Raw genomic sequence first — 18,732 nt, forward strand, 5'->3', positions numbered from 1 at the left:
TAAGTGAAAAGGCCAAAGAAGTGGCCAAATCCAATATCTATGCTCTCAAAATCTGTGACATGAGATATTTTGAGGAATATCTAAATGAATTCCAAGAATACTACTGTACAATAGTTGAACTAGAAAACGCTGATCTAGTGAACCTGTTACACATGAAACTTCCTGAACTCTGGAGAACAGCTGTAAGAGAAAGCATAGTTGAAAAACCAATTGAAAGATTTTCAGTTGGAAGAATTGCCAACAGAATCAGGCAATTACTAAAAGAATAATGCAAAGCAAATCTTAGAGCCAAAATGGCCAAGAAATAACTTAAAGGAGTTGAAAACTTTTGTTATGGAATATTTGGATATGCCTACCAACTAGGGATGTCATGAATCCAAGTTCCATAAGAAAAAAAAAAAAATATTACTCAAAACGGTTCAGAAAGAATGAAAGCAAAAGGGATTGGAAGTTTAAGAAAAGCTCCAACTTCAAGAAACCAGAAGGAGATCCAAAAAAGAAATTCTTCAAGAAAAAGAAGAATCACTAAAATAACCATTAGAATAAACCTTAAAAGAAAGCGTGTAGATGCTAGTTGTGTAAACCTGAAGGGCATTATGCCAATGAATGTCCAGAAAAAAATAAAAGATCTACAAAAACTCTATTTGAAGAATACGAGCCTATAGTAGAAACAACAAATATGAAAGGCTATGAAATAGCTTATTCTAATGAAGAAGATGATGACAGGTCAGTATACTCTGCCTGGTCTGAAGAAGAATCCTCATCTGACTTTGAAATAAAATACTTAGAATCTAGACAGATGAATGTTCTTAAAATCCAAAACTGGGAAGAAAGTAAGACAAAAAAAATAATGTCTTCATATCAGGTTAACCCTGGTACATTCATTTGTGACTACTGCCTATGTCATGAAAAGGATGGACTTCCTATGTTTTGTGAAGAGTCAAAAAAGACTTACCACAAAGAATGCTTCATGGCTGAAGCAAGAAGAAAAACAAAGAATGGTCTTATCAGCCAATTAGTAGAACAAGAATATGAAGAATATTTTTGTGAAAAGAAAGATTCAGAAGTTCTAGATCTAGCATCAACTGTTCTTTCATCTCAAAAAGAAGAAAAAATAGAGGAACAAGTAGATGAAAACATAGAACTTGTTGAACTAGAAAACAGTCCAAAAGAATGCAAACCATTCATACCACAAGAACAAGCTCAAGAAAACGAGCTTCAACAATAAAAAATCATCTCTATTAGTAAATATAGCAACTACATGGAGATTGGATTGAAATTCCCTGATCAGAGAAAGTATCATCTACATGAATTTGTAGATAATGGATCAGGATTTACAGTGGCAAAAAGATTTGCAATTCCAAAAGAACTCTAGAAAAAAGATAATAAAAGAATTGCTACTGGTGTCCAATTTGATGGAAGCCATTTAACCATGAAAACGGTAGCTAGAGATGTTCACATCACCATTGGTGGAGGAACATTTATCATCAATACTCTTTGGCAATCAGAAGGCCAAGGGTCAGATTTCTTGTTGGGAAATGATTTCCTTCTCCAACAGAGATTTGTTCAAGATGAAGAAGCTATGGGCTTCAGAAAAGGAGACAGAATGTTTTGGGCCGATAGACTTACCCAAGCAAAAAGTGTAGTAGGTCTAAACTTTACTACTCAATATCAGAGATCGCAACAAAATAGTGGTGATTATAAGTCCTATAAGCCCAGATTTGAACATGTGCTTCAAATTAAGCAACAAAAAGAATTGCTTATCAAAGATTCTTCTGAAGAAGAAGAAGAAGAAGAAGGAACTAGCAGAGATGAAGAAGCTAGTTTCATCCATGAGCATAATCTCAAGCACATTCAAAATAAGCTCGAGTCTAAAAAAATTCCTACTCTTGATAAAATCAAGAAAATGCTCGAACATAATATAGATGTCGACCCTAAGAAATTTTGGGAAAAAGACCCAGTGGTCTGTGAATTAAGATTACATGATATGAATGCTATATGTCATGTCAAAGCCATTCCTCAGTATAAAGAGGAAGATAAAAAAGAATTCAGAAAAGACATAGAAGATCTCCTGAACAAGAGATTAATTTGACCCTCTACTAGCCTTCATCATGCTCTAGCTTTCTACGTGAGAAACCATGCAGAAAATGTCAGAGAAAAAGCTAGAATGGTGATTGATTACAGAGATGTCAATAAGAAGACCGTTAAAGACGGTTATCAAATAGCTCAAGCAAGAGTCTTGATCAATCAGCTTAAAGGAGCTAAAGTCTTTTCAAAATTCCATGCAAAGTCAGGTTTTTGGCAAGTCAAGATGCATCCAGATAGTGTTCTTCTCACTGCATTTGGAACACCGCAAGGTCATTACGAATGGTTAGTAATGTCATTTGGCCTAAAACAAGCCCCTTCAATCTTCCAGAGAAAGATGGATGACATCTTCAAACATGTTGCTGAATTCTGTGTCGTCTACATTGATGACATCCTCGTCTTCTCCAAAAACAGAGAAGAACACATAAAACACCTTCACGAGGTTGTTAAGTTGATAATTCAGCATGGAATCATCGTAGGAGAAAAGAAAGTCTTTTTTATCCTAGATGAAGTTGATTTTCTTGGTATAAACATCAAGAATGGAGTAATAAAACTCTAACCTCACATCCTCGAGAAAATCTGGAAATTTCCAGACAGAATTCCTGACGCTAAAAGTCTAGAGAGATTTTTAGGAGTCATCAACTATGGAAGAGATTTCATTCCCAAAATCTCAGGATTAACAGCAATGTTATCTCCTAAAACAAGTTCCAAAAGAAAATGGAACTTCACAGAAGATGATGAAAAAATTGTGAAGCAGATAAAATCCCTCTGCAAGAATCTCCCTCCTCTACAACAACCAGACGAGAATGATGAAATCATACTCCAAACTGATGCTAGTGATAATTACTGGTCCGGTGTTGTTCTGACAAAAACGCCTGGAACTAACATTGAAAAGATCTGTAAATTTTGTAGTGGCAAGTTCAGCCCTACAGAACAAAATTATCTCACAGGAGAAAAAGAAATCTTGGCTGTCAAGAAAACAATTTTAAATTCTCCAGCTTTTTTAGGAAAACCCTTTACTGTACTCACCGATTGTGCTAGAGTAAAGAATTTTAAAAATTTTAAACTTGATAAGGATGCTGATAGAGGAAGATTTGCAAATTGGCAATTATTAACCAATATGATTATAATGTTGAATTAATTGCAGGAAACAAGAATTATCTTCTAGATGCCCTAACCAGAGAAATGACAATGTTCAGCCGAAGAGAAGGCGATGAAGGTCGCAATCTTAGAAATAGAAGAACAGGAAAAGAACTGAAAATGCTGAGGAATCCAAAGAAAAAATCCTCAAAAGATTTTTGCTAGGTCCAAAAGGACTAGCCTCAACTGATCAATCCCAGAGTAAAGGATTGGCTAGCCTGTCTCAAACGGCAGATGGTAAAGGCTCATCAAGACTGTTTAAGGCTGTTGCTTTGCCAAAAAGCAAAATAGCTCCATCTGGAGTTATAAATGTCTTTAATTATGAATTAAAAACTTTTGAAGAACCTGTGTTTAGAACTGGCAGGAGATTAGCATACTATCAGAAAGCTATTTTAGATAACATTTTATATGCTTTTTAGGAAAGAAACACTGGACTCATGTTCCCAGCTTTGTTTGCTCTAGCTGAAGAACTCCATGAAAATGCCAGACCACAGTTTGAAGAATTTTATGAAAATACACAGCAGAGTGCTGTTCAGAATGAAAAAATTCAGTATCTTGAAGATCCTGAAAGTGTTAAAGTTCCTGTTTTAGCACTAAAAGAATCAGATTGGTTCGACTTCCATAACCTTATTGGAAGTCATAATTCTGACTCATGTCTTCCCCCAACTCTCTTCATTGTCCTTGGACCTTATGTTGGAAGATATATGGTCAATGTTCAGAGTGAACATCCTCAAGAACACAAGCTGTGGCTTGTTGAAAATGGTTTCGTCCATAACCTCTGGACTAAAACCAATGATGATCTCAAAAGACTACCACCCATCATTGTCAACACAGTCAAGAATGTTAGAAAAAAATGACTGCATCCTTAGGTTAAAGTTCAGATCCACTCCTCCAGAATAGATTCAAAAGAAAAATAGTGAAGTTGAGTATATTTCTCCATATCATTATGTGAGAATTATCCGAGGAAAATATCTTCAGCCTGCATGTGTAGGATATAATGGCCAACCTAATTCTAACATTACTTGGATGAAAGCTATGTCTCTGGAATACATCAAAAAGATCATCGAAGAAGACACTGAAAATACATTCCTGGCAGCAGGAGAAAAAGTCATAATCACTGCCTATGATTACCTTGAAGTTGTTAGCAGTGACCTTTTTCTATCTCTTAAGAGAAAAGAAATCGACTCCACGTTAGCCTGTTTACAGTGGATCGAAAAGCTTGAAAATGACGACCACTACAAAATATATGCAGATACAGATGTAGAGGAAAATGGAACTAAAGCCAGGATGGAAAGCAACTCTTTTGTCCTTGGCCATAATTCTGAAACAGATGAAAACATATGAAGCAGTAGGTGTAGAAAGGACCGAAAACAACTTTGGCTTTTTCCAAAAGATGCTTTTGCTATTCAAAAAGATGAAGGTGAAAAACATTTCACCCTAAAAGAATCTGCTTTCCGTCAATCGACCTCACTCATCCGGAGCACTCACGAGAGCAGAAAATAATTGAGTTGTGCTGTACATTTTGATGTTTTGAATTCTAGTTTGAGTTCCGCTCCCTATATAAGGAGCTTTAGTTTCAGTTTGTAAGGCATTAGAAAATTGAGCAGAAGAGTATTCTCTCAAGAAGTAAGAAAGCCATAGTAGCAGTGTGCTCTTTCCTTCCTATCTAGTGTGGAGTGGTGTGCTTTCTTTTTCAAGTAAGTACTATAATCATACTCATGGATAGCTAAACAGCTTTTAGCTGTTTACCTAAGAATGAGGCTCTGAATTCTTAGGTTGTAATTATGTTTAAATAAATAATTTCAGATTGCTCATCCACCTGGTCAATATTTCAATATTTCAATATTTCAAGTTTATGTTAATTTATGTTATGATGATTTCTGCCTATATCCTGTACCAGCTTTAAGATTAGATTTTCTGTTTCTAAGAAAGTTTTTCCTATGCTTAGGATAGAAACAAGCAGCAGTGATTCCGCTTGTTAAAGTAACCGTTAAGCAGGGAGCCGTTAGGTAAAAAACTTGGGCATGTTGAAGACTAGTTTTGTTTTTCTCAGAAGTTTGAAAAAGGCTTTCTAAGAAATAGTAAAGTTCAAACCTAAAAGTCAGCATATGACACACTAGGCACTACTCTATAAAGGACTACCCTTATGAGTCTTTTCCTTTAAGATCTGTGTAAATTGGCACAATACAAACTTGTTTGTGCAAGTGGGCAAAATACTGAGTGTTTCTGGGCATACGGGAAAAAACCCTTCGTTTTTCTTTTCGAGTTAAGATGGTATAAAGAAATGGGATGCGTATTTACTGAATTGGTATGGTGTATTGTGAATGAGGAAAGTTTAGGAAGTTTAGGGTTGTGTTTCTAGTAAAATGTTAAAATAAAAAAGTGATTAGGTGGTGTATTAAGCAAGAGATGTGTATCTAGTATTTAGCAATGCGTGAATAAAATTTCTCTAAATAAAAAAGAAAAGAAAATTTCTTGGGGTTGTTCCATTGCACGAACCGAACCTTTGTGGGTGGCAGAAGCACTTGTCGTCTAAAAGCACGACTTGAATTTCTGCTTCTTCTTTTGGGTCTTCTCGAGACCGCATTGGAGATTCAAAGACTTAACCTTTTCCCTTATTTATCTCCAATTTCAGCCAAGCTATCAATTTTATTTTATGGGTCGGGAAACCATGGATCGAAGTTGCAAACTTTGAGAGAGAGAGAGGGAGAGGGAGAGAGAGGGAGAGAGAGAAAAATTAGGTTCAGATGCATCGGTATTCGGGGCAAGGAAGTTTCCTGTGGCAGCCGGTGCAGGGTGCGGTTCGGGTTCTCAGATCCTGTAGTGGTCTGCCAGTGATTGAGACGCGGGGCACGACCTGGAGAGGTTGGGGCGGCTGACGGCGACCTAGCTTGGAGGAATGGCAGCTACAATTTGTTTGGGCTTCTGGGCCTCTCTTTGCCTTGTCGTTCAAAGGCGCGTCCTCGAGCTCCATTCGTCTTCTTCTTCTTTGAACTGTCACAGAGCCGACCTAACCTTGAGGCTGTAGTAGTGGGGAATCGAAGGCGACCGGTGAGGGAAGAAACTAAGGAGGGGGCAAACGGAGAGAGAGTAGGTGAAGGCAGAGAGAAGGAGCGAGGAATGATGATGGATTAAAGGGAGAGAGAGAAATGATCTCCTCTGATCAATTAGTCAATTGCTTAGAATTTGCATTTTTCTGTGAACAATTGCTTTACATGTGCCAAATTCATGTAATTGTTGATCGATCTTGATCGGATCATTAAGTAAGAGTCTTGAATTAGTGATTTGTTGTTGAAATTTTGGTGTGAATTTGCTTGATCAGGAGTTCCATGGACGGAGGATGAGCACAAGCTATTTCTGCTTGGATTGCAGGAAGCAGGGAAAGGAGATTGGAGCTGAGATTTGATCATGAGAGAGAGAGAGAGAGAGAGAGAGAGAGAGTGTGTGTGAAAATACCATACTACCCTTTGAAAAATGAATAATGACAATATGCCATAAGGTTAACAGTGTTATTAACGGCAGGTACAATAATTGGGTCGGGTTTGTTAGTCATGTTATTTGTCTAAATTGAGGAACCTTAATTATCAGTGGCCTAAGGTTCATGTACTGTTTGAATTTTTTTTTTTTTTTTTTTTTTTTAACAAACAAAAAGTGTATTTAATGTAATCAACCGTCCATTTATATTGGTGCAATTGCAAGTCGAGGTACTCTGAATTCTCCCATCTTCCTTTAGCTAATTCTTTTTTTCTTAGCAAACCTTCGGCTAATCCCTTGAAACTATAGAAAACTACATCGATAAAACGACGATGATGAATACTAAAAGTATTGCTGGGAAAGAGTGCAAACTATAGAAAATAAAAGTATGCTTAAAGCCTTAAATTATAGGGAAAATTAAACTAATCAATTAGTTAATTAATTAAGTGATGTATTGCAAGATGAAAGAGTATACTTTAGTGGTTGACCTCGTGCTTAGTTCAGCCATGAATGTGCTTAACAGACAAAAGCTATCAGAAAACCCAAACCCTTTTCATTTTTGGCTTCACCGACTTGGTTTCTTTCCTATTTTCCACCACCATCAGCACCACCACAACACCACCACTACTACCGCCATTGGTTGGTTCAGTTTGTTGTTTGTATTGTAGCTTCTGCTCTCTGCCTTCGACCATTTGTTTAATAACAACAACAGTCATATATTATTGTTAATAGATGCATGATTATACTCCATTAGCCTTTCATATTTTAATGGGCATACTTCATAATTTATAGATAGCAAATGTATCCCCGGCAAGTCCTCATGCCGGACACGTGACCCATATACTCAATGATCACATTGGATGACCCAATAATATTGAAACACCGATCATTTCACTAAATTTTACATACTGATGCCGTTAGTTTCAATTTTGTTTAGTATCTAAATTGATTTATTTAAAGTGTCGATTATGAGAAATATTGAACACATTTTGCTCCCAATTTTAATTTGGTAGTGATATGCCCGATCTAAACCGTAATTGCAACCCTCCTCCTATGATGCACCAAACTGCCATTATGATACTGATAAATCAATAGATGGATTTTGGTTGCGGTTTAAAAAGTTTAATTATTCAGCAAAGCTCTAATTTTATAATTTATATAGATAAAAAATCAACATGAAGAATGTAATGACTCTCTGAGAGTGTTGATAACATTCCTCATACATTATTAAAATCTTCTCAAATTGGTTTATGAAATTAAAATTTTCAGAGCATGTGGTTGTAATGTTACATAGATGTTCTAATAGAAACAAATGAAGTTAGGTGATTCGAATAAAAGAAACAATGCTGGCTTAATTGAATTTTGATGGAGAAGACAATTTAACTAACTAATTTGTCTAGTGGAATGAGTGTATATATTGTTTTTTCTTTTTTTTTTAAAGGAGTATATATATTGGTAGAGAGGCTCTCTAAATTGGATAACTTTTTTTTTTTTGAAAGAGATGCCACCTAATAACTTCACCTATACAAATAATGTAGCACTATGCCATATCCTAAACTACATAATAATGAAAAACGGGTTCTTGCCCAAAAGCACCAAAATGAGCCAAACTTTTCTCACTTACCCCAGCAACAGATTTTTGTTCCCACATACACAATTTCACACAAAATAACTATTTTACCCTCAACTCAATTAAATAATTACAACCACTGCCACTCAATATCAATCTCTCTCTAGTCCCGATATCTCTCTCCCTCCCTTCCTACTGACCTCCGGCTCCGGCGCACAAGCCAGGCCGTCTACGGCTCCGGCGCTTGACCCAGGCAGTCTACCTCTCTCCTCCAGACTCAGGCCGCCGACCACGGCGTCGTCACCAGAGGAATCGACCTCGACGACTCGGTCCAGATCGGAGTCGACCTCGACGACTGGCTGGTCCTAATCCAAATCGGAAGAATGCTGAACCTGAAGGAAGTGAATCGGAGATTGGGGATGTTGACCAGGCTCCTTCGCCTCCTCCAGCCACCACTTCTTCGCGGATCACAGCGCCGAATTCGAAGTCGACGACTTCTCCGCCAACGATGACGGCGGTTCCACTCCCAAGTCCTCCTCCGCCGCGGCGATTCATCGAACACCTCGAGCTACAGGTCCACTGGTAGCCTCCGGGAGCTCGATCTCATCCCCTCCGATGCGGTGATTGACCTCCTCAACATCACAGAGCAGATGATCGCCGCCGGGTACTTGAGGGAGTGCATCCAGGAGCGTAAATCAATTCTCTGGGTGCCCAAATCACTCTTTCGTTTTTGATTTTAGGATCAGACTGTTATTGGATTTTAAAGCTTATTCATTTCTGGATAGATTGGATTTGACAGAGTTTTGAATTAGGATTCGATTTTGGACATTTGGTTTTTGTTATTGAATGTTGGTTAAAAAAAAAAAAAAGTTCAGAAGCATGATTTTTTTGTTATTGGCTTAAAAAGAAAGTTCTATTGGAGCAATAGAGGTATATTAAATGTCTATTAGGGGGCAATAGACGTCTATTGGGGGGCAATAGATATTTTCAATCGATATTATCTCCTCTCTTTTTTTCTTTAATCAACATTTTATTTGTCTAAATTTAAGGAAATTAGTTCCAATTCTGGCGACCGAAAGTTCTATTGGAGGGTAATAGACGTCTATTGGGGGGCAATAGACGTCTATTGAGGGCAATAGACCAAAAGTTCTATTGGGGGGCAATAGAGGTCTATTGGGGGGCAATACATGGTTGATAGACGTCTATTGGAAGGCAATAGAGGTCTATTGGGGTAATAAACATTTCCGGTGAGGTTTTCTAAAGGTCCGATATGCGGCGGCCGGTGACCGGAATCCGGCGAAAGTTGGCCGGAATCCGGCGAAAGTTGGCCGGAATCCGGCGAAAATTAGCCGGAATCCGGTGACCGGATTCCGGCGGCCGGTGACGGGCTCCGGCGAAAGTCTCCTATGGCTTCTCTCTCTTCCATTTTCTCTCTCTCTCTAAGTAACAAAGGGGTGAGGGGTAAAATGGTATTAAAAAAAAATTAAAAACAAAAAAAAAAATCTTAATGGGGTATTAGGGAAGAGTCCCTTAGAGTGTATTGGGTAAGAGGGAATTAAAAAAACTTAATGGGGTAAGTGGGAAAAAAATCCCTAAAAATGGGATAAATGGACAAAATCCCAATGAAAAACTATAACTCAGAACTAAAAACCTCATACGTCCCTTCGACAATCGATATATGATGAGTTTAGTTAAATTAAGTCAATAATTATTTTACTATATTATAAAATCCGAATTATGTGGGCCCTCAGCAATTATTACTTATTAGTTAACTCCACTGTGTGTGCTTAGCAAAACGCTAAACTGTAGTAATGCATGTGCTAAGCAAATGGCAAATGGGGGTTGTGTGCTTATTCACCCAGGACCATTTAATTTGGTAAAGTTTTAATCAAATAAAATGATGGGATGATGTATGCAGTAGGTGAAATAGATCTCTCACAAGGGCATCGGACGGCTTGGATTGATCGATGTGTCGCTCTTTCGTCCTTGTGTTGAGTCCCCATCACTTCTTTTTTTTTTTTTGGTTTTCTCTCTTTTTTTTTTTTCCTCACTTGTTTCTCTGGGGACAAAGGACGGTTGCTGAAAAAGAAAAATTAAAAAGCAAACTTAGGAGAATGATAGAATCAAAAAGCAAAGGCTATCATTCTTTCATTCTTCGGCAAAGGTCATCCTCCAAGGGACTATTCCATCCCACCACCATATGCAGTGTGGATAAGCCAATATAAGCAAGTACGGAAAAACTCAATCTTCTTTTATCATATCATTCGTATATATTGAACAAACACGCACACAAGCACATTTTTATCCTATACTTATCCGACTTTGGATCACCTTTCATGACTTCGAAATAGGATCCCTACTAATATCTATAAAGTTGATTTTTTTCGCTTACATATGTGAGTTTAGAAGTTTCATCAGAAACGTTGATGGTCAGTTTAACACATAAAAGCTGGTCACTCATCTAAATGAAACTGGTTTTTCATCAACTAAAGGGCTCTACCACCATATGAAGCTAGTCCACCACCACATTTGGAAATCGGCACAAAATCAATACCAAAAACTCGGCAGGGGCTTCAGACTCCATGATTCAAATAGCTGGAAAAGAAGGTAACGTCACGCTTTTGCTTCCCTCAACTTCTTTTTTCTTTTCTTTTCTTTTCTCATATATGTTTGCTTCTCTTTGTCCTTTAATCACTTGTTCAAATGCGCAGTCAGATCCCACTTTGCTGAGAGAAGTCAGCTTTTACCATCTAGCATTCTAGCTAGATAGATGGAATACCAACAAAGAAGGCAGATGGATTTTTTTTTCTCTCCTAATAATGAGATAGAGATGGACAGAGAGATGGTGAGTCATTGGATTTGGCTGCTTTATAACGCAATCACGGGGGTGTGACAAATCATCAGAACAAAGGCCCTACTCCTAACCATAAACAGGTCGGATCAACATCAATAATGCAACTCAAAAGCAAGTAGAACCGTCAAAAAAATAAAACACAGTTCTACCGATAGTTTTATAGTGCTCAGTCAGGAGTATTAACGAGGTTTACTCATATCGTTCTATGGCAGAGAAGGAAGGTTCTCCTGTAAGGTATGTACTTGTATAAACACTTTCCAAAACATCATTAATGGAAATCTCACTGTCAATTGATCATTCCACATTTAAGCAACAAAATAAATAAATCAATGGTACAACATGGTCCATGCAAATTTCGGCATTTATTACCCATCTCACATTTGCATTTGCTAACAATAACAATAATAAATTCAACAGTCAGGTGCTACAACAACACATCTGAAACTGAAAGAAACAAACACTTGGGACAAGAGAGATAGAGAAACATAGAGATGTATCAGTCTAAGGCACTTAGATCTCACCAGTTACAGCTTAAAAACTAAAACTACCATTTGAATGAAAATAAACAGACTAAGCTCTCTTCCCTTTACTTCTCTACTGGCGGCACAGGCGAGGGATGTGGAAATTTTCACCTTTCAGATTGTCCACTTCAGATTTGCTCAAGAAGAGATAAACAGTATGGTTTGCTTGAGAACGTGAAAATTTCATGATCAGCTCGAAAACCCTCCCTTCGCCTCTGGCAGCCGTTGTTTATGATCAAATGAATATGGAACAAAAACAAACATGAAATTTAGAAGTGTACCAATACAAACATTCGATGATGGTAATCCAATACCTCGCAGACATTAATCCTCAGCATCAGCACCCCATCCTCCAAAGAACTCGGAAGAACCAAAGAAGAAGAAATGTGGTCTGCAATGCTTATCTGATGGCCTTCGCAACTGTGGCATCTGACTGCCATTGCAAAAGCTAAGCTCAATAAAGACCAGAAGTTGTTTACTCATCTTTGTTCATCTGGCGATGCAGGAACCACCTAGCGGGTTATATAAAAGTCACCCGCAGGATACTTCCCGCCAGTAAAATGTGTCTCACTTGCTCCAATGCCGCCATAAGAATAGTTGAAACAACTTCTAACAACTTGCAATTGCAAAGTCTACAGGATATCAACAAACTTTGGAATATCATCCCTTTGCCCATCAAGGGATCGGTACATGTATAGTATATCAACATATTCACCCGTTTCCACCTGTTGTTGATCACTCTTAATCACTTCCACAACCAGGCGGGGCAGTGCTCGAGCAATATCTCGACAACCTTGCCGAGTTAACAAGCATGATGACATCCAAAGGAATCTCATGTTGTAATAGTGATGCAAGCCAGAGCGTAATGCTGAATCCCCAAATGGGCTGTCCCGGATTTCAAGCTTCTGCAATTTAGGGCAGCCCTCAAGCACATATTGTAGAGCCATGTCACTGTCACCAGCAAAGGCAACTGAGAGAGTTCGAACCAATTTTCCATATTGCCCAATATAACTGAAAGCTTGATCAGTCAGTAAACCAGACACAGCGAGGCGGGTGAGCTTCTTGCAATTCATAACTATTGCTCCAAAACCTTCATCCATGGACTCACCAGTAACATGGTCAGGCCGGTGGCGCCCCATTATACACAGACGAAACACCACAAGATCTGGGCAGTTCCTTGACATGGCTTTCACAGCTTCATTCGTCATACGTTGGCAGAAATATAATATAGATTGCAGTTTCCTACAGCCCTCAGAAATGGCTTGGAAACCAATCTCAGACACAGGACCCTCAATATCTTCACGAGGGTCGACTGGGAAGACCCGAAGCTCACGCAGTTCCTTGCAAGTTGCAGCCACTGCCTTAAGGCCTTCATCACATACTGAATCGAGTACCTGCATTTAGATACCAAATGTAAGCTTCAAAGCTACATTTCCTTGCAGTTTTCACAAATAAGGAGACAGAACACATACCCAGAAAGTCTGGAGCTTGTGGCAGTTTCGTATGACTGGTTTAAGTTGTTCTGCACTGATATTTGCATAGCTGAAATTCAGATTGGTCAGATTAGCACAGACGGGGTAAATTGCAGGCAACTGATCCACAAATATCTCCTTGAACCCAGATAGACAGACTATGGATTTGCAAGCAGCAAAAGCAGAGACACAATCCAGTTCTTGATCCCCCTGAGCATTGCCCTCCGATGAACTGAATGAGCCCGTTCCTAGGTGAGTGAGCTGTGGAGCTCGAACCATCAAGTGGTGTAGCTGCCCAATTGAAACATAGCGGTTCAACCTAAGTTTCTTCAAGGAAGGTGACCTAATCACCAGCCTCTCCAATGCCTCGAAATTTACGTGGCATTCTACGCAATCAAACATCAGAGACTCCAGACAGGTCTGGCTCTCAGGAAAACAACATATCCAATCCACATCGTCGTCGATAACCTCAGATTCAATCAAATCAAGCACCCTAAGCTGCCTGCAAAACACACACATTATTAACCTCATGAGCGGATTTCCCCCATTGCAATTTCACATTATCCTAGGGCCCTCAATAGACATTCACCCCGAAACGGAGGGAGCATTAATTTCGAGCTTCAAATACTTAATCAGGAGAAAAAAGTCATTAACTTCCAAACAAACCACCAAAACCATAATAGATCTAAAAAACACCAAATCAGATCCAATTAAAGCATCACCTTTAAACTGCAGACCTAATACACATTTCATGGATCTAATCAGCCATTGCTTAAACTAAACAAGACGCCAAATGATTTTGAATCCGAGCCAAATTAAGAAACTATAATTTGGATAAAAAAAATAGTAGTAGTAGTAGTGATTAAGGAAATAGCAAACTACCTGCACTTACTGGCGACCACAGCGAGGCCACTGGTCCCAAATCCATCACAGCAAACCAGAACGAGCTCCTTGAACCCGGGGAACGACTCGGCCAGCAGAGCCAGATCGTCGTCGGTGACGGACATGCGCTTGAGATAGACTTTCTCGAGCCAAGGGTAAGCCTTGGCCATGGCGGAGACCCAGGGCCCGAAGTGGGCGCCCCAATGGGCCGGCATGAGGTTGAAGTCGGCGAACCTGGGCTTCCCCTTGATGGACACGGCCCGGACCCGGCTGAACCGGTCCGTGGCCCGGCGGGGCGAGACGGCGTAGCAGTTGCCGATGAAGAGCTCGGATCGGGTGAGGGCCTCGGCGCGGTACCATGACTTGCAGACCAATGAGGCGGCGTTGCGGTCTTGGCGGGCGGTGAGGAAGCAGAGCACGTTTTCTAGAACGTTCTCGAGGACTTGGTCCGGGTAAGGGATGATGTAGTCGGTGCTGCTGCTGCTGCTGCTGCTGGGGCAACCCGACCCGGAGCAGTTGCGGGCTTTGTTGGAGGAGATGGGATCCAACGGCGGAGATCGGTCGTCGTCTTCGGACATTTGGGACGATGAAGGGTCCTCTCCCATATCCCCCCCCAAACTAGTCTCTCTCTAGATTTTGATCTGGGTTTGGGTTTTGGTGATGAAATAGAAAAAAAAAAAAAACCCGGAATCAAAAATCGAATCTTTTGCTGCTGTTGCGTTGGGGGTTTTTTTTTTTAATTCAGATCATGACATGGGCTCTGAGCAGTGAATTGGATTTGGGGGGGGGGGGGAGGGTTTGATTAGAGAGAGAGGAGGAGGAGAAGGAGAGAGAGGTGGGTGATATGAGCTAGCTGAGTCTGAGGAGATGTGGGTTGGGATTATTTTAATTGGTTCACAGATGGGGGGGGGGGAGAGAGAGAGAGAGTGAACAGTAGGCTGTGCTGTCCGTGTCTCTCAGTGTCTCTGAGCATTGGGATTCTCCATGCTCTTCCCTTCTTACAAAACACTCTCTCTTTCTTTCAATCTGGCACTATCCAATGGCGCTCTCCACACCTTCTGCTCCATTATTTGGGGGTTTTTGCCTTTACAAAACTTGTCTTTTTCCTTTTCTTTTCTATTCCTTTTTTATTCTATATTATTTCCTTTTTATCGTTTTTACTATTTTGCAGTTACTTTTTTTTTTTTTTTTTTTTTCTGTTAGGCCTGTTAGCAGTTAAATTATTTTACTATTTTTTTCAAATGAGTGTATTATCATCACCAAATATGATAAGAGCTTGACTATTACACGCCAAAGTTTAGATCTTGGTCACAAGAGACATTATGCCCATGTTTGTCCGAAGACATGGTTTTATCTAGTTGAGGGATGAGTCCAATTGACTCATGGATGTAATTTCTAACTGAACTTTATATTTCTTGAGGTTATTATGTCCACTTACTATAGTTTGAAACTATATATGATAATTTAGGTGTAGAGATCAACCTTTTAGCAAGACTCGGTTTCAATCTCTTTCAACTTCGTCAGAACTTTGTCAAAATCGACAAATAGGCTCTTTTCGTCATTTACAACTACTAAAACTCATTTACAATTATTAGAACAAGCCACACAATCTTTAATAACTTCAATCATCTGTAGCATAAGATATATATACAACGCCACTCAAGCCATACTATTTTGTTGTGAAATTTTTTTTTTTTTTTTTGATATAGTGTTTTATGTAATATTCTTTTTTTTTTTTTACAGAAATTTATTTTGTCAAGAGTGGTATAAAAAACATGAATAATTTTACGTATATATTAATGTGAAATGTCTATTTAATATTAATGTATATTATTACAACAACAACAAAATAAAGTTAAAAAAAATTGTACACTATTTGTTGATAACATAATTCTCGTTGCAGATAATTTTCAATTTTTTTCTCAAAAATAATTTTTTGTTTTTTTTTTTTTACACATTCAGAGAATTTGAATGAATTATAGCGAGGTGTTTCTTCTAAAAGAAAAGTAAGTAGAGATATGACTATACGGGTTAAAAAGACGGGCCAATCCAGAAGGAGTAAACAGTTGTTTTTCATTGGACCATGTTTGAGCAAAAAGCTGACAAAGGCGAAACTAGCAGACTATATTTGGCGTCATATGCACGCGCACTATATTCGCGTCAGAGCAACTTCCCCCACTACCCTCTTTTTTCCTTTCTTTATCTTAGTTTTGTTTGCAGCACTAGTAAAAATGGTAACCAGTAAGACTTCTGTTATTTTTCTACTTTCTCTCTTCTCTTGGCAAAAACAAAAGTCTGAGTTGGCTTTCAACTTTTTAGGGTAGGGAATATGATTCATACCTGGAAAAATTTACGCTCCAGATGCAGTTACTTTTTAGTTAAATCTGGCAGCTTTATTGCTTTGTTGGTATCACCCCTTTTGGGTTAAGTCCAAGAGATACACTTCACGGTTCACAATTATATGCTTTTACTCTATCTGTGATAGTATTCTATGAACAAACTAGCTAGTTACTCATGTTTTTCTTTTTGGTCAAAATTATCTCTTTAGAGTAAAACTTAATGTAATTGGAAAATGTTTCCTCGTATGATAAAAGTGAATGGGGATGTTGCATTTTAATCCGATAGAAGAAATGACTCGGGTGAAGTTCAAAGTTACTCCTTTTGCCAGCGTTCCTCCTCGTGGCATTATAAGATTATGGTGATCTCTTTCTAGTTTTGTTAAGCTTTATTTATCAGGTTTCTCTATATTGTCTTGGAGTCTGATGTACGTGAGTGGAGTTACTCAAGAACTTATTGATACGAAGAAAATTTTGATGGGCACTAATTACTGAGGAGATTTGAGGACTACTACAACATTTCCAATGGTTTATTTTCTTGCAACTTTGTTCCAAGATCATGTTTCGTGTTTCACATAGAGTAATGTAATATGCTCTTGTTACTTCAATTGATACCACATGAGTCGACCAGTTTTCTCTGTGGCTGTTATCTTTTTTAATATAATCGGATTCACAAGAACTGTACAATAACAATAAATATGAAACTATGTGTGCAGAATGATTTTTGTACGTGTATCAATGTATTTATTTGACATGCATGCACATTCATACAAGCGTGTTGATACTTGATAGAAGCATATGCTTACAAAGCTAGTTCAGTTGATGAAACTAAACTCCCAAAATCCTAAATTCTAGGACCAATTCGTGTGTTCAAAATTTCTAAACCCGATTTCATCAATTTAACAAACAAAATAAAAGAAGTAAAACCACTTTTATATATAGAAAAATATTTTGCATCTCTTTGTTCATATATAACCTTTACACAATTTACACGATATTAGATTCACCAATATATCCTTTCTTATGTTATGATGTTGATATTACCACGAAAAGATCTCTTTGATGGGCCATCAAGAAATTGGATGTATTTGTACAAGAGCAGCGCGTTTGAAGATCAATGTTTATGATTATGTGAGGTTCAAACGCAATGTCAAATAATGCAAATTTTAGGCCATTCTGATAAGTTGGTTACTGGTTACAGTTGACAAATGGAGAAGAAACAAGTTTGTCATATTAGAAAGAAAATGATAGAAGTCATTGCATAATCTTGGCTCAATCTTTGTATTGAGAAAACTCATGTGCTAAGCAGCCAAATATGACTTCTGTACACTAATAGTGGTTAGGTTAACTACTAGCTAAAGCATAAATCTATGTTCGGATCAAGATGGATTGGATCAATATGGAGATAGTTTGAAGATTTAGTTGACAGTTGCACTTTCAATACAGAAGCCGGCAATGGAACATTTGATTTACAAGTTTATTTAAAGTATTCATCGTAATAAGTTTGAAAATACAATATGAGTAGTGTAATTTGTTGACTAAACGATTTTTCATTTGATTGATTTTCCTTCAATCATGATCTTTAACAAAGGATCTAGAAAACGAGTTGTCTGATACATAACGCTGCACTGCAAGGCTTATCAAATCACTTGATTTAAACCTAGGTATCATCCTTTTAAATTCAAATTGAAAGTTCATGTTAGTGTTTTTAGCATGTCTTGTTAAGAAAATTATACAATATGTTAACATATGACATTCATACAATTGCTACTTTTAGGATTTATTTACTCAAATGAGAACCTACTATAATTACCACCTCTAGAACTTAATTACTCAAATAAGAACCTACTTTACTCTAACAATGACCTTATTTATCTTATTGATGACTTTTTTCTAGTTACCTACTTTACTCTAACAAAGACCTTATTTACCATGATGAAGACTTTTTTCTAATTATCACACGAGTCTTTAAAATTGTAACACGAGTCCTCAAAATGGTAAATATTACATAGAATAATACATGTATGAGAAATGTTAACATACCATAGCTAAGCCTTTAACTGTCTTGTTATATCACTTATCATCTCATGTAGTTGTGATTTTAAGCTTAATTAAATTTGGACTTGGTCACTAAAGTTTTGTTCCTCTGGGCAGGCATTTAGGCAACACGAGAGCATCATCAATAGTTTTCCAGACCATATCTCACTCAAACGTTATGACAAAAAGATTGTTAAGAAGAAGAAGAAGAAACTATCATATGTCATTTCTGTGCCTCCTTAATTAGCCTTGAATGAATACCCATTTTCACCTGAAAACAGAGTTTAGAGACAGTTCTTTTTTTTGACAACTAAGTTTAGAGACAGTTCAGTACTACCATTCATCTTTCTCTCTCTTCAGC

The 18,732-nt window shown here is 38.0% G+C and overlaps 1 protein-coding gene across 1 annotated transcript; it reads right to left on the reverse strand.

Moving 5' to 3' along the window:
• Positions 1 to 11,466: 11,466 nt before the first annotated feature.
• Positions 11,467 to 15,045, reverse strand: LOC133742482 (transport inhibitor response 1-like protein). The gene is made up of 3 exons (XM_062170154.1): positions 13,999 to 15,045; positions 13,117 to 13,618; positions 11,467 to 13,038 (listed from the first exon to the last, which is right to left on the reverse strand). Exons 1-3 carry the CDS (start codon positions 14,601 to 14,603, stop codon positions 12,277 to 12,279), a joined length of 1,869 nt encoding a protein of 622 aa, XP_062026138.1. The 5' UTR covers positions 14,604 to 15,045; the 3' UTR covers positions 11,467 to 12,276.
• Positions 15,046 to 18,732: the final 3,687 nt, after the last annotated feature.

Source organism: Rosa rugosa, chromosome 4, assembly GCF_958449725.1.
Source record: "Rosa rugosa chromosome 4, drRosRugo1.1, whole genome shotgun sequence".
NCBI lineage: Eukaryota > Viridiplantae > Streptophyta > Magnoliopsida > Rosales > Rosaceae > Rosa > Rosa rugosa.